This window comes from Poecilia reticulata, linkage group LG3 (genome assembly GCF_000633615.1).
Source record: "Poecilia reticulata strain Guanapo linkage group LG3, Guppy_female_1.0+MT, whole genome shotgun sequence".
Taxonomy (NCBI): domain Eukaryota; kingdom Metazoa; phylum Chordata; class Actinopteri; order Cyprinodontiformes; family Poeciliidae; genus Poecilia; species Poecilia reticulata.
This window is the reverse complement of record NC_024333.1, coordinates 5,176,525-5,192,067: the sequence shown is the minus strand read 5'-3', so window position 1 is coordinate 5,192,067 and position 15,543 is coordinate 5,176,525. Positions and strand designations below refer to the sequence as shown.

At 38.9% G+C, this 15,543-nt stretch overlaps 1 protein-coding gene across 11 annotated transcripts in view; it reads right to left on the bottom strand.

Annotated features, from left to right (window-relative positions):
• akap13 (A-kinase anchoring protein 13) overlaps nt 1–15,543 on the bottom strand; it is a 137,380-nt gene that overhangs the window by 96,332 nt on the left and 25,505 nt on the right. For 7 of the 11 annotated variants that reach the window (XM_008404818.1, XM_008404821.1, XM_008404828.1 and 4 more), the window contains exons 2-3: nt 13,297–13,340; nt 5,441–5,597 (exon numbers count right to left, since the gene is read on the bottom strand). In XM_008404818.1, the coding sequence (XP_008403040.1) occupies nt 5,441–5,597; nt 13,297–13,340 (201 nt within the window). The remainder of the gene's footprint in view (nt 1–5,440; nt 5,598–13,296; nt 13,341–15,543) is intronic. The other 4 variants (XM_008404819.1, XM_017304137.1, XM_008404824.2 and 1 more) reach the window with 1 other exon arrangement.

The window sequence follows — 15,543 nt, the reverse complement described above, 5'->3', positions numbered from 1 at the left end:
ATTCTTTACCTGTCAGGAAGGAAGGGAGACGCAGAGGAAAACAAATTCAGCTACCGCTCTTCATCGTGTCCTTTGTGCTTTGTGCTTCTCCTCACATCGTTCATTTTTGAACGTGGAAAAGCATCAAAAGGAGATTATATTTTCTGTTGTTTGCCAACTACTGTAACAGTTTTTTATACAGTTTATCGTTTTTAGTTGACTGTCCAATATGTTTCAAGCAGCTCTACACTGCACAAAACAAAACCTTACCAAGTAATTTTGGTTTAGTTTTCTACAGCAAAAATCTTAGTACATTGAAATAAGACAAAACTAACTAAGAAGCAACTTTTCAGTAGGATATGGGAGCTTATCTGAAGTCAATAATTCCTTTATATTGATGAAAAGTCTATTAGAAGATTATTTCACTAATAAGACATTTTTCCATGTTATGACTGAAATAATCTAGCGGTGAAACTCACTTTCATCAATATTAAAGAATTAGTTATGTAAAACAAGCTCCTATATTTTCTAAAACATTAATTGTAAGTTAGTTTTGTCTAATTTCAATTTGCACTAAAAAACTAGACCAAATATACTTGGTCAGATTTTGTGTTTTTGCAGTGTAACTCTTGCTTTACGATACCCAACTCAACAGTACAGAGAAAGGTTAAAATCAGAATGAAGCTGGTTAAATGGTGTTGAATGTGAACCTTTAAAAAATTGTTCCCTATTGAAAAGCAGCGGGCAGAAAGTGAATAGAGAGGAGATGGTGCAAAAGTTGCAAGCCCAGTCAGCAGATTTATACCAATAGTTGACAACCATTATGACAGACTGGGCAGCTTCTAAAAGGTTTATAGACAACCCCTTTTTACTTTTCAATCTCTTCACTGCACATCATTTTAAAACGTATAATTTATCAGTTTGTTTCTAGTCAATATTACCATTATTCTTTTCATTATGTATTGACTTTAGGAATAATCATGAGTGAAGAACAAAGTATTAGTTGGACACTCAACAGGACACATCGACTGTATCTAACGGAACTGAACTACACTGAAGCCGTTTTCGCACTGCAAGGAACGGTACGGAATGGAAAGGTTCCAGCCCTGTTGTGTTTGCATATTCAGGTCCTTCTAAAAAAATTAGCATATTGTGATAAAGTTCATTATTTTCCATAATGTAATGATAAAAATTAAACTGTCATATATTTTAGATTCATTGCRCRCCAACTGAAATATTTCAGGTCTTTTATTGTTTTAATACTTATGATTTTGGCATACAGCTCATGAAAACCCAAAATCCCTGTCTCAAAAAATTAGCATATCATGAAAAGGTTCTCGGAACGAGCAGTTAACCTCATCATCTGAATCAACGAAGTAACTCTAAACACCTGCAAAAGATACCTGAGGCTTTTAAAAACTCCCAGCCTGGTTCATTACTCAAAACCGCAATCATGGGCAAGACTGCTGACCTGACTGCTGTCCAGAAGGCCATCATTGACACCCTCAAGCAAGAGGGTAAGACACAGAAAGAAATTTCTGAATGAATAGGATGTTCGCAGAGTGCTGTATCAAGGCACCTCAGTGGGAAGGAAAAAGTGTGGCATAAAACGCTGCACAACGAGAAGAGGTGACCGGACCCTGAGGAAGACTGTGGAGAAGGGCTGATTCCAGACCTTGGGKGACCTGTGGAAGCAGTGGACTGAGTCTGGAGTAGAAACATCCAGAGCCACCGTGCACAGGCGTGTGCAGGAAATAGGCTACAAGTGCCGCATTCCCCAGGTCAAGCCACTTTTGAACCAGAAACAGCGGCAGAAGCGTCTGACCTGGGCTACAGAGAAGCAGCACTGGAGTGTTGCTCAGTGGTCCAAAGTACTTTTTTCGGATGAAAGCAAATTTTGCATGTCATTCGAAAATCAAAGTGCCAGAGTCTGGAGGAAGACTGGGGAGAAGGAAATGCCAAAATGCCAGAAGTCCAGGGTAAAGGACCCACAGTCAGTGATGGTCTGGGGAGCCATGTCAGCTGCTAGTGTTGGTCCACTGTGTTTTATCAAGGACAGGGTCAATGCAGCAGTTACCAGGAGATTTTGGAGCACTTCATGCTTCCATCTGCTGAAAAGCTTTATAGAGATGAAGATTTCATTTTTCAACATAACCTGGCACCTGCTCACAGTGCCAAAACCACTGACCATGGTATTACTGTGCTCAATTGGCCTGCCAACTCTCCTGACCTGAACTCCATCGAGAATCTGTGGGATATTGTGAAGAGAAAGTTGAGAGACCCAAAACTCTGGATGAGCTTAAGGCTATCGAAGCATCCTGGGCCTCCATAACACCTAAGCAGTGCCACAGGCTGATTGCCTCCATGCCACGCCGCATTGAAGGCTGCAAAAAGATTCCTGACCAAGTATTGAGTGCATAACTGAAGATAATTATTTAAAGGTTGACATTTTTGGTATTAAAACACTTTTCTTTTATTGGTCGGATGAAATATCCTAATTTTTTGAGACAGGGATTTTGGGTTTTCATGAGTTGTATGCCAAAATCATCAGTATTAAAACAATAAAAGACCTGAAATATTTCAGTTGGTGTGCAATGAATCTAAAATATATGACAGTTTAATTTTTATCATTACATTATGGAAAATAATGAAATTTATCACAATATGCAAATTTTTTTAGAAGGACCTGTACACTGAGGGCGCCATCAAAGCGGTACCGGACGTCAAACTAAACAATGGTTTCGATGTAGCGGCCGAACCCTTTTCCTCAGAGATGCAGCGGAAAACTTTTTCATTCCTCGTTGACCCATCTAAATCATTTTGTACTCGTTCATCAGCGAGTAAGCTTAGGAAAAAATTTACCTCATCATTAGACCAGGTGATTGCACTATATTGAGACAAATCCATTGCTAATTAAAACTAATAATAAAAATATTGAAAAGAGCACTCTTTACAAAATAAAACACAGTTTAGTGAGAGGCAGCTGTCAACGGAAAATCAATGTCTGACTCCATAACAACTAGCGGCCAATCAGCTGCTGATTCCATGCAGAACCGCTTGGCCGGCCCGATTGGAACCACAGCTCTTGTGGTTCCAAGGGGCAGGGTGGAACCGGTCGCAAGTTCTAATGCAAACACGGTCGAAACCGTTCCGTTCAGTTCCTTGCAGTGCAAAAACGCCTTAAAAATCACAAATGCTTAACTATCCCAAAAGGTAAAATGACTGTTAATGGTAGTCATCGTTTGGTATTATTAACCTTGGTTACTGGAAAACATATTACCTGTTACTCTTTAAAAAAAAATTAATTCTTGACAAGATCTTGTGTGCACAGTGAACTTTGCTCCTTGATGTGTTTGAAGCTGTTGCTCATTTACCAACTCTGCAGTCAGTAGTTCAACAAACATGGACTGAATTTACTCAATATGAGTTCAGCCAGATGTAATTCATCAGTCAGACTAGGCCTGTTGCGATAAACGATAAATCAATTAATCGCACGATAAATTAAACCTATCGACCTCATTTTAATTATCATCTTTATCGTCTCTTCCTGCCTTTTTTCTTTCTGTTGATGACACTGAATGAAAATTAAAAAAGGCTCAACTCCGGTGTGCTCCACTGACCCTCCCTTCCTATTTCCTTAGTGTAATGTCCAGCGCACACTACACGAGTTGTCGGTTGATTGTCGGCCCATTTTCAAAACCTGAGACCACACATTAGCCGACAGAAATTCTAGGTATAATGGTTTGATCGGGTTCGTCGTGCTGTGTGGTGTCCAGCCACATGGGCACAAAATAATTTTAAAATCAGGCGCTAATCAATGCTTTACTAGAATCTACCTGTGATGCATGTGGCTAGAGTCAGGGTAAAGTCCTGACTGAATGAAAATCATTGTAATTTATTTATGTCACGTTAACGATGAACAGCTGAAAACTTGCTGGGTTTATCAACTGCGGTAGCAATTTGGCTCCAACTCCTCCCCTTGTCATTTCTATATTCTTTGCACCAAATGTTGAATAAATATTAATGTTGTTTCCACATATCATCTCCAATGTCCGGTGGACTACGGGTCGCGCCGTGTCAGCTATTGGGATTCCCCTCCGTAATTTCCTCGCGGAGGAGAATCAGCGCTTTCTGATTGGCTACCTGTCACATTCAACAGGCTGCGTTGACTCGCCCAGTCGGGGAAAACCCCTGATTTAGATGGGAGCGGCCATGACAATCTACCGTAACACACCACACACTACAGGATGATCGGTTATGAAATCACCAGCGACAATCTTAGATCGGTCAACGATCTAAGATTGTCATAAGATTGAAAATAGGRGCAAAAAATCGTGTAGTATGAACTATTGCATTAGGTAGTCGGATGTGCCCATATTCTCCATTTAAATCTAGTGATTACTGAAGGGCAATATAGTATACAGACTTCATAATCTGCACTCTTTTGGTTGAATGCAGTATTTATTTCCACTTTGGCTTTATGTTGTTTAGTTTTTATTCATGTACGTTTTTTGTTAATGGAGACTGAGAATCCATTAACACTGGAACTGATTTAGTTGATCAGTTCCAGTGTTATGTGTTCTTTTGAAAATAAAGTGCATCTATCCGTGGCAGGAAATCGCAGGCATTATTAGTCATTTCCATTAAATCAGTGTCAAGATCTTGAAACAATATTATCGTTTATCGCAATAATTTTTTAGACAATTGTCCAGCAAAATTTGTTATCGTGACAGGCCTATGTCAGACTAATAAAAAATGAAAGAGAAAGATTCCTGTTGCTGCAAAATCCAACAGCAGGTAGGACAATAAATTATTGAATATTAGCTTAAAAAAAAACAAAAAAAAACTTGTAGTTCCACTGGCAGATTTTTTCACTTAGAGTAAGATATTTTTCCAGCTTTAAATGAAAAAAAATCTGCCAGTGGTACTAGTACAGTTTGTATTCAAGAATTATTGACTTAAAACAAGCTTTTATATGTTGTTGAAGAGTTGCCTTTAAGTTAGTTTTAATTCAAGTGTACTACAATAATTTCCACTAGACAAAAATCACAAAAATTGTGTGTCTATGCAGTGTAATGAAATCTTACATATTGTCTCAGAGTACATAAATAAACAGCATAATGCATCCAACAGCAATGTACAATTTTTCTATCTGCTTAGTGATCACTTGCTACTTTGTGTGAAATATGAATAAATACTTTTAAGGTTTGTAGTGACACAAACTGAGAAGAAAATGTAACTGGTATATATAATTCCCAATGCAGCGCAAATTGAGTTTCAGGTTTTATTCTTCTAATCTAATTTAGTCTATTTTACCTATTGAAAATAGAAACTTTGAAAACAGGAGAGACGTTAGATCATATATGTGTGGATTACTGTCTCTATCTGTTCCTGTTGGGAGTAGCCGAGGTTGCGGAGGCTTGGCTGCGGAGGCTTGGCTGCGGCGGAGGCTGCGACTTACCGGGACACAACGCCTGTAAGGTATCATGGCTGCTCCTCAGGGTGCTGGTTAGATGTCTCTGTGTGCTGCCGGCAAACAGCAGGAAGTAGTCCACTCCCCGATCATCTGCAGCCAGCTCTTCGTCGGAAAGCTGCACTGTGACAACACATCGACCCTGCTGAGACAAACGGGACCGTAAGTGGAAGGAAGAGAAAATTTAAAAATGGCATATTCATGAAGTAGAATGTGTGCAAAAATTATTAGGAGAGTTTTACTTTTGACTTTCCGAATGACTTCTTTAAAACCTTCCAGAACATGCAAACATGGAAAACTAAGATTTTGGTTTGAGACAATAAAGCATTTTCTTCAACATTTTTTTTGAAAACGTGCATTTTTGCATTTCAACATTACAAAGTCAAGATTAGGGGAGGACGATATGGACTTGACGTTTCATTGTGATATTTTGTTGAAAACGATAACAGTGATGTTAAGACCTATTTATTACGTTTTTGTAGGGCTGCAACTTATAATTGTTTTAGTAATCGATTTATCCATCAATTATTCTGACGAGTAATCAGAATAATTATTCTGATGTCTAAATGGGTTTCTAATAGAGATGTGCCGATCAGGTTTTTTCCTGCCGATACCGATCACCCATGACGGCCAATCACCGATACTGATCACATAATTATTATTATTATTTTTTTAATCATAAACACTACCGGTTACATTATGTGGAAAAAGGAACCATGAATTCACCTTAATTTAGACAAAAACTTGTTTTTAATAACTTTTTCCAAGAAGAAAACTAAACAAAACAGGCATTGTGCAAATTGTACTGCTATCRGTAATACTATCTTTGACAGACTGATAACATATGAAGGCTAAATAATGCAAAGAGCCAAAATAAAACTTCTCAACATTGCCAAAAAAATTCAAGTATAAAACTTAGCATTCAAAGGCAAATGCGGCTAGCTGATTACTGCTAGTTCTGAGTGGCTGTTTCTGACTGAGCGGAGTAATTATGCAGAACAGGGAGGAGATCGATTATTTTTTTTAGAGATTATCTGTCTCATGTTAGGACAGCGAAAGTTTTAATACGTATGTAAAACGTATTTTTTTAAGTTAGATGCTGCAGCTTTAAACAGAAGTTCGGTGTGAGAGTCACTACCAGGTGGAGCAGAAGCGGCGCCCCCTCTGAAATATTTCTACCTGTAGCGCGTAGCAGCGGTTCAACAGCGAGAGCAGAACCAGCGTCTTACATCGCAGCTCGAAGACTTAAATAATTTTCCGGGTTATTTGTTTAGCTTTCTGACCGTCATGCTAATCCGGGTGAGTGTTTGTAGCTGTGCTCTGTTTTACCTGCTATCTGATCCTCCATATGCCTTTTTTACTGCAGTGAGCCTCAATGTAGCCAAACGCCGTCAAGTATGGTATTGTTTTTATGTCGTATTAGCTTCGTTGTGTTGATGCATTTTAACCTGCTTCAATTTTCCGCCGCAACACGCAAACTTCCCCATTCACTCAGTGCGATATAGTTACACATCGCTTAGGATTTGTTGCTGAGCGTTTGCGCAGTGTGAAGGAAAGAGGAGACCAGCTGCACAGGCAGGCTGCGAAATGAGATGCAGGTGATCGGTATCGGTAACAAGAGCCAATGATCGCCAATCACCGATCATGCACTTTTTCCCGAAAATCGGCCGATTATGATCGGTGACCGATCGATCGGCACACCTCTAGTTTCTAATACAATATTAGAAACAAATTAAAAGATGCAAATAAAAAGAAAGTATTTTTTAAATAAGAAAGTAAACATTTTACAGCCAAAAATGCAATACTTTAGCATTAAATCTCAATTGAGTGAAGATTAAAAAAAAGGGCCACTTCTAAAATTTTGGCTAAAACATCTTTAGAGACAAAGGCATTTTTATCTTAAATGCAAAATGTATATATGTTTTGTACAGTTTGGGTTTGATTACTCCTCTGAATATGTTGTTTTTTTCAGCAAATGCCATTATTTTGAGTCTGCACAATTAACGATAAATCAATTACTAAATTAGATGACAATTAATTCAATGATCAATAAATGGTGAGTAATCCGATTAATTGTTTCAGCCCTTCTTTTTGTTAAGTAACCGCAAGGCTGTGAATGCAGCAATAAGATAGAAAATAGAAGGAAAATAGTAAAAATAACACTCCTGACAGTGTCAGGAGACTTTAAACATCTTTAATTGGAATTTATCGTGACAGCGATGAATAGAAAATATTTTTATGATAAGAGAAATTTATGAAAAATAATAAACAACATAATAAATGTCCACTCCTAATAGTGATTAATCACAGGGCCAGAGTGTGATTAAGCTGATTAAAATGTTTTAATCGATTCAACAGCAATACAAAATACAAGCAGTTTAAAAACATACCACAAAAGCGTTGGCCATTTAGGACCAGTGATGGCAAATTGGGCAAGTTTTCGTCCAATTGGGCTGTTTTTTAAACGCTCTTGGCTGGAAAAAAAACAGCTTTGGGTGGGTTGTTAAAATTTGGGCTGCTTTTCACAACATTTGGCGACAAAGTTCTTTTGAAATAGTCACCATTATGTTGCAGAAAAACACAAAATAAAATGCTGTGTTACTCATCTTTCTAGCTAATTTAGTTTGAAATCTCTAGAATCTGTTGAACATGACATTATCAATAATTAATCAAGTGTCACTATGTGGTAGTGTTGTAAAGCAGAAATCCCAGGGCAATATCAAGTTTTAAAACGATACGTCGCCATAAAAAACTCAAGTCTCATAGAGGTCAGTCAAGTCCTTTGCAGTCCCAATGGGATCTGGTTCTACTCAGAATATAAGAAAGGACAATTCATGGTGCTATCAACATGAATTTCATAACATTAATTTTGGAGTTGGATGGGTTTTTACGTTGTTTTTGGTTTGGAAACTCAGATCTGGCAACCCTGTTTAGGACACCAGTAGACAGTCAGTTCCTTCATTTGTTTCAGTGTCTGGAGCTTTTTAATAGCACTAAATTTCAGCCACATTCAGTTCGGCTGTGTGAACTAGATAACCGTTGAATTACCAGAGCGCAAAGATTCAAAAGCGTAATTATGCATAAATGCTGTCTGCTTCATTTATAAAGTAACGAAGGCCCAGAGTGAGATTGCACAATTTGTGGAATGATGTGGTGTCATCTGAGGACATACCAAAGGGGGGAAGAGATGGGACAGAAAATAGGGATATTGTTCAATTCAACTTTTTTTTTTCCCCCACTGGGGTCAACAGAATGGAGAACGTCTCCCCCATTTACTCTGAGCGACACTGCAGCTTTTTCACCCAATGTCTGAGCTGAGCAGAGGGTCAAAGGTGCTGCCTTCCTCTCCTTCAGGGCCGTGTTTCTTCCAGTCTGGAAGGCAGCAGCGAAGCTAACCAGCAGCCTTGGGACCGGCAGGCCTCTCTGTTTGGCAAAGCCAGAAATGCCGTTTGAACGATTTGAGAGTGGAGGAGACGTGTTCAAAGTCGGCCCAGAGGCCACGGACAGAGACAGGCAGCCTGGAGGAACCTTCAGAGAGCCAGAAGTCAGGAATCTGACTGGCGGCGTGTTTAGCGTAGCGCCGAGCATGTCGGCTTTAACAAGGAGAGATGAGGAAGTGCAGTAAATGAGACGTTGGCCCGGCAGAAGCCAGCAGGCATGACATCCTCTCTATTAAAAACTCATCTCTTATCCTCAGCTCCGACTGGAAATTAGGGTTTGCCGCGTCGGGAGTGAATTGACACCTCGGTGATTTTAGCAGTTTTGTGCTCCGTGGGAAAATGAAAATACATCGGTGTGAAATAAGTTCCACATTTTCAGCCACGAACAAAGGAGAAGCAAAAGGAGAAATGATTTTCTCTCTTCCTCTGGATCACTTCTGACAGAATGCCAACCCGTCACACTCTGCAGCGATAGCTCGCGGTTCTTGCGGCAACTCGACGGGCCTCGCGTTTTCCCCAAATCACCCCTCGACCCCTTGATAAACGACGCAACATGGAGGAATCTCCTCTGACATAAGAACACCTGAAAGCCGATTCAATGAGCAAACATTCACAAAAAATATTTATATATGTAACAATATTGGGCAATGAGAGCCGAGACGGAGGCTGGTGCTGAGAGAAAACAGAAGTGAAAACTGAGAAGAACGTCAGCTGAGTAAGATCGCTGAGAGTCGAACGTGTTGGCAGCAGGCGAAGAGACGGGAGATGTGAAACATCTGCTGGAGACGGCAGGAAACAGAGCTCCGCACACAGCCATCTTTGCAAAACATGCAAAAGAGCACACACAAACACACACAGGAACTATGGTGGCTGGAGGCTAAAATCTGTGCAAAAACACACTGAAATTACTTATTTGTCCGACTTAAGCGACAGAAAGAAAATATATGTTTAAAAGCCGAGTAAAGCGCGCCCGTGTGTGTAAATGGACGCCTGCATTGCCACGTTAAATACTTCAACCCAGCGGAGAGCAAAGTGACCAGCTGAGGTATTGACCTGCTAATCATGAAGTTTCAAACAAGAAGCAAGCAGCTCTTTAGCGACATGAAAAGCACAGCTGGAGGCTGCAGAGCTCAGCCTCTCCTCCCTCACCGCTTCCGAGTACGCATGTATGAGCCGAGCCATTTCCCCGACATCCAGCTGCTGTTTGTCCAGGTGAGCAAAAGGTTCATTTTAAATCAGAAACATATCCACTACTTCAGTAGTAAAACCCTGCATTCAGTCACGCCGGATGATGTTGTTAGAACAACAACAGTCAACGTGTCAGTGGGAATGCTTAATAAGACAAAGCTTTGCACAAAATGTTCAGGGATATTTTTTTGGTATGTAGAGCTTTGCTGTTACTATATTAGGGCTCTTGTAAACAATTATTTTAGTAATCAAGTAAACTATCAATTATCCTGATGACTGAATAAAAAGAATTGAGAAAATAAAATTTTGGGAAATTGCACAATAACAGCAGTATTAGTATTAATTTGCCTTGAAAAATTGTAACAACAAAGAGCCTGGAATCGTTACAGCCCTACATGTTTATCTTCACCTCATGGTTTGCAGGTACAGCAGAGCATTCAGGTTATTCCAAGCTTTAGCTCACAGGAAAATGGCTCCCCACTGACTCACGCTACAGAGTCAGGTGACCACGCTACTCAAGCTAAAAGCATCATCCCTCCAACACTGGGCTTAACAGTTGGTATGGGGATGTTTGTGGTGGTATGCTACATCTGAACATGGTGATGTAAAACACGGTCAAGCAGCTCTAGTTTGACCTCATTGGTCAGAACAACCCTGCTCCAGAAATCCTGTTGCGTGTTCAGATGCAGCTCTGTAAAATATCACTCAACAAAGCAGAACTTTTATACTAGCATCCTGTCCAAACAACCAAACGTGTTCGGTTGTCTTTTAATATTCTTGAAAACTGCTTTGAAATTTGAAATGCTAGAGCAAAACTTCAGGACCCATTATAAGTATATTATGATAGCAGTTTTCATATCTTTAATCACGCATTTGATCATCTGTTAATACAGCAAATTTGCATTCACTACAACATTCAGTGTATATGCATCACCTTGTGATAATATACCCCTTTAACTTTTGTATATATGGTGATTTTCATGTAGAAAAATCGGTATTGGGAAAAACTGTGCTCAGTGCGCATCCAATTTGAATATGTCCAAAAAAATGTATTTTCCATCTACTTACTAATTATCCATTTTCCCATCCATTTTCTTCCGCTTATCCGGGACTTGGACTTACTAATTATTTGTCGGTTTATTGCATTAAAGTCAAATAATACCGACTGAAATCTGTGGCTATAACGGACCAAAGGGTATGAATATTTTTGAATGACACTGTAACAATATAACCATTTTCCTTCGATTTAGATTAGGCACATTTTGTTTCTGTTTTAACACAGTGACAGACTGAAGCAGTTCCTAAAACCTGAGGCCTAATGAGGCCTCACCATCTGCCTGGTCTCAGTGAAGAGTCAGATTGTAAATCACAGATAACATTACCTAGCTGGTGAATGAGTTAGCAAGTCAACTCTTTAAATACACACACGCACTCTTCCATATCCTATATCTGCTTCATGTGTGTACTTCCTCTCCCTGCCTAGTGATTAGGAAAGCAGTGGAACCACAAAAGCTCCAACTCAGAAATATCCCTACTGGTCTCTCACACACACGCACGCACACACTTCATTAATTTTGTATCAACATATTCAGGAGCCACTAGAGCAACTGCATATATTTTGGAGAAATTTGTAAGGGGATCAAACTGAAACACTTAATGTATGACGAGTAATGGCAGCAAATGTGTAACCAAAGAGTAATTAGCAGAATGAAGTCGGCTGCAAGTGGTTATTAGAGCATCTGCAGGGTTCAGGACACGTTCTGTTTGAACAAGTGACGTAGTTCTTCCAAGTGAGCAAATTGTGTTGGAGAATTTTTAATTCCTCCCATTCAGAGCCGGCACCGACACGCGTCCCGAGCAGAAAAACCAACCAATTATCAGTTTGATCAACCCCGACGAGTAACAACACTCAAAAATTCAATATTTGCTTCAATAGTGAATGCACCAAATGGAAGCAGGACAACCAGGGTTTGTTGACAGCATCCCTCTTTGGATGTAGTTACTGAGCAAATGTCTTCCATATTTCTCATGTCGTTGCCTTGCTCCATAGTCATGTTGCCCTTTTAAATAATTAATTATTAAATTTGCTTCATGGAAACATGCTGATTTCGGGAAAAAACACAAATGTTTTCTGCTAAAAGTTTTTAGCCCTATGATGTAGGTTTTTAACTGTATAAAAATGTGTGTGTTTTTCATAAAATTACAATAAAAACACTTTTTTCACATTGTGGGAGTCGTGTGGATAAACAACCGGATATTACTACTGGGGGAAAAGAAAAAGAAGACGACAGGAAGTGGTTGGAGTGTATGGAAGCCCATTTCCACCACTCTGATAAAAAAAAAGGACATATCTAATTAAAATGAGATAGTAATTTCATTATAATAAGATAACTATCTTAATATAAGTTAAAAAGTTATCTCATTATAATATGTTGTTTTTTTTTTTGTTTTTTTTATCAGAGTGGAGGAAAACGGGCTTCCATAGGCATTATTTAATGACTTATCCTGTGAAAAAAAACTTATTCCCGTGTGATTTTAATTACATTTCTTATTTCATGGAAACACAGCAGTTTCTGCATCTTCAACAAACAAAAAAAGATGCATAAAAATAAAAATTAAAACTGTAACCTTCAGGTAGGGCTGAGCGACAAATCAATTGTATCAATTATTCAAACTTTCTCTTTTTGAAGATTACATTTTTTGGAAAATCTGAATTTTTCTTCCTCCACAAACGCACTCCAAAAAAAAAAAAAAAAAAAAAAATCAAATTCGATATAAATATTTAGCACTACCTCCAGGATCACATGACCTGAGAGATGCAAACCTGATTTATTACAGTAAACCAAACAACTATAATTCTATGTTCATATCTTAACCAAATCTGGAGTCTGGACACAAAATTGATAAACAAAACCTGATCTGCATTCCCACCAACCTTCCAGTTATACAAGTTTGTTGGTCCACAAAACTACTCAAAGAAAAATAGAGGTCATTATGGTGAACACACAACCAGCGCTGGTTAAAGTTTACGCTGCGCTGACCTGACAGGCGTCCCCCATTCACACAGAGCAGCAGCCACACGGGCCAGAAAAGTGAAAGCACTTAAATATGTAAACAACACGGTGTTTGTTTGTGTGAGAGGAGGAAGCACAACTGGGCGCACTGGAGAAACTGCCTCAAGTGCACACAAGAGCCATTGTGATTAGTGATACTTACATACAAAGGAGCTTGCTGTGGATTGAGTTTCATGTCCCTGGACACTGAAAAGAGAAGAACAAATTACGGGTTAGCGGTTGTGGGATGCTCATCATTGTCTCAGAGTTCTGCTTCAAAAACAATGGAGATTCTTCAGAAGGGCACAAAAACGGGTTGTAGACACGAGATGATCATTTTAGCACCTTGGAAATCTTGTTGACGTAAACACTCGGACAAAGAAAGCCTCCTCTCTGATTAATCTATGCTAAGTTTTAGCTTGACGTCAATGGAGCTGCAAACGGCAAGAAAGGATTCGTGGCGAAGCTCTTAGAAAACGTATCCCATAAATTCAATGCCTTGATTCGTTTCATTCACTGAGACATCAGTCACCTTTACGGAGTTTCCTTCTTGCTATTCAGACAAGCTTTTGAAAGTGGCCTCATGAATGCTGAAGAACGCACAGCTTTCACATCAGACAAACTGATTTTAAAGGAAGAGGTTTAATGTAAACATACTTATCTCACAATTACTCATCCTACAAGTTCAGCTTTGATAGAACAAGAAAATCACTTTGCAATCAGTGAATGAACCATAATTAATTCCCAGTATGTCCCCATGACAACGCTTCGTCATCGATGATGAGTCACTGCAAGTTAAATGTTTTTTTGTTTGTTTTTTTTGTCATCAGTGAGTCGTCAAGAGAGGAAACGGAGATGTAGAAAGTTATTTGAAGGGGTTTTTTTTTCAGACCGAAAGGGAGAAGAAGATTTTCAGCAGATAACAGGGAAGCTGAATGCAGTTCAGCAGAGAAGCTCCTACTTTATCCCACACTCTAGAATACAAACACACAGAGAGAGCGCTGTTTACAGTTCGAAAAGTTGGTTGTAAACTGTAGCTGCTTGAAACTAATGGCACAAAAATAATTTATATATCTTTGCGAGTTACAGCTCCATCTACAATCTATCAGCCACAAAATCCAATTTCCTGACACTTTCTAGTTGTTTATTGTGCTCACAGTATGCTATGTTAAGTACTCAGTAGGTACAACAATTGGTTACCATGGAGCCTGAATGCGGACATTGCTGACAAAAAAGTCTTTGCCGAGTGACAGGTGGCGCTCTCCTGTCAAGTATTGCTTGATCTTCTAGCGTCTGAAGGAAAACTTATCCAGACAACCGAAACCAGTTTTGTCTTTGTGCAATTTCTATAAACAGGAAATGGAAAATGAGTTGAGTTGATCATTTTGTAACACACAATAAGTGTCTAAATCACGGCTTGTAGTTCAAAATCTAAAAAATATTCATATCTTTGGAACTGCTGTTGCTAGATTAGTTTAATGCTTCTAATCAACAGAAAAATCTTAATAAATAGATTTTAGATAAAGACACCTCTGTCCATGCAAGTAAAATAGAAAAACAAATAAAATAAATAAAAACAGGGATTTTTTGATCCTACAGTGAAAGTCAAAAACCCAGCATCCAAGAATCTACAAAGTAGTTTAAGAACTGCCGTCCTAACCAGAGATGATCAACTTTGTATCATTTGCATCAAATATTGTCAGCTGCAGAGAACGCCGCGCTTTTAATGTGATGCGACGCCACGCATACTTCAGCAGACGGCTCTGCTAATCCCAGTTTTATCAGATCGCACACCCACACTCCAGTAACTTCTCGTCTCACAACGTCAAGGTATCAGACGGAGCCCATGTATTTCGGACGAATTAAAATTCAACTGAAATACCGTGACAACAACTAATGTCTGACGTCGAATGAGCAAAATCCGCAGGAGCAAAAGCAGATGTGAGATTAATGCAAGAGAACAATTATCTGTCAGAGAGTGACATAGAGGTAAAGGCAGATAAAATTGATAAAAACCAGGCGGCTATGATATGCTGCAGTGATACAGCACATTTTGTTACAGGTTTAGTGGAAGAACCTTCAATCAAACTTTATAATTACAGCCAAATGTGGAGCAGAATGCGTCACACAGGTTTAAAAACAGAGATTGAGACCAGAAACACACACACAACTACTTAACTAATGGAAGAAAATACACGCTATGCAAAGCTGAAAAAATTTATCAAAACAATACAATCACTATAGTAAACCATGTGTGGCAACTAATGGTTATTTTACTAATCATTTATTGTATCAATTATTATTATTTAAGCCTTTTTATACAATATTAGAAAAACAACAAAATATGGAAATGAAGGATTCAAAGAATCAAGGAACTTTAGTATCAAACCAGCTACAAAATCTGGACTCA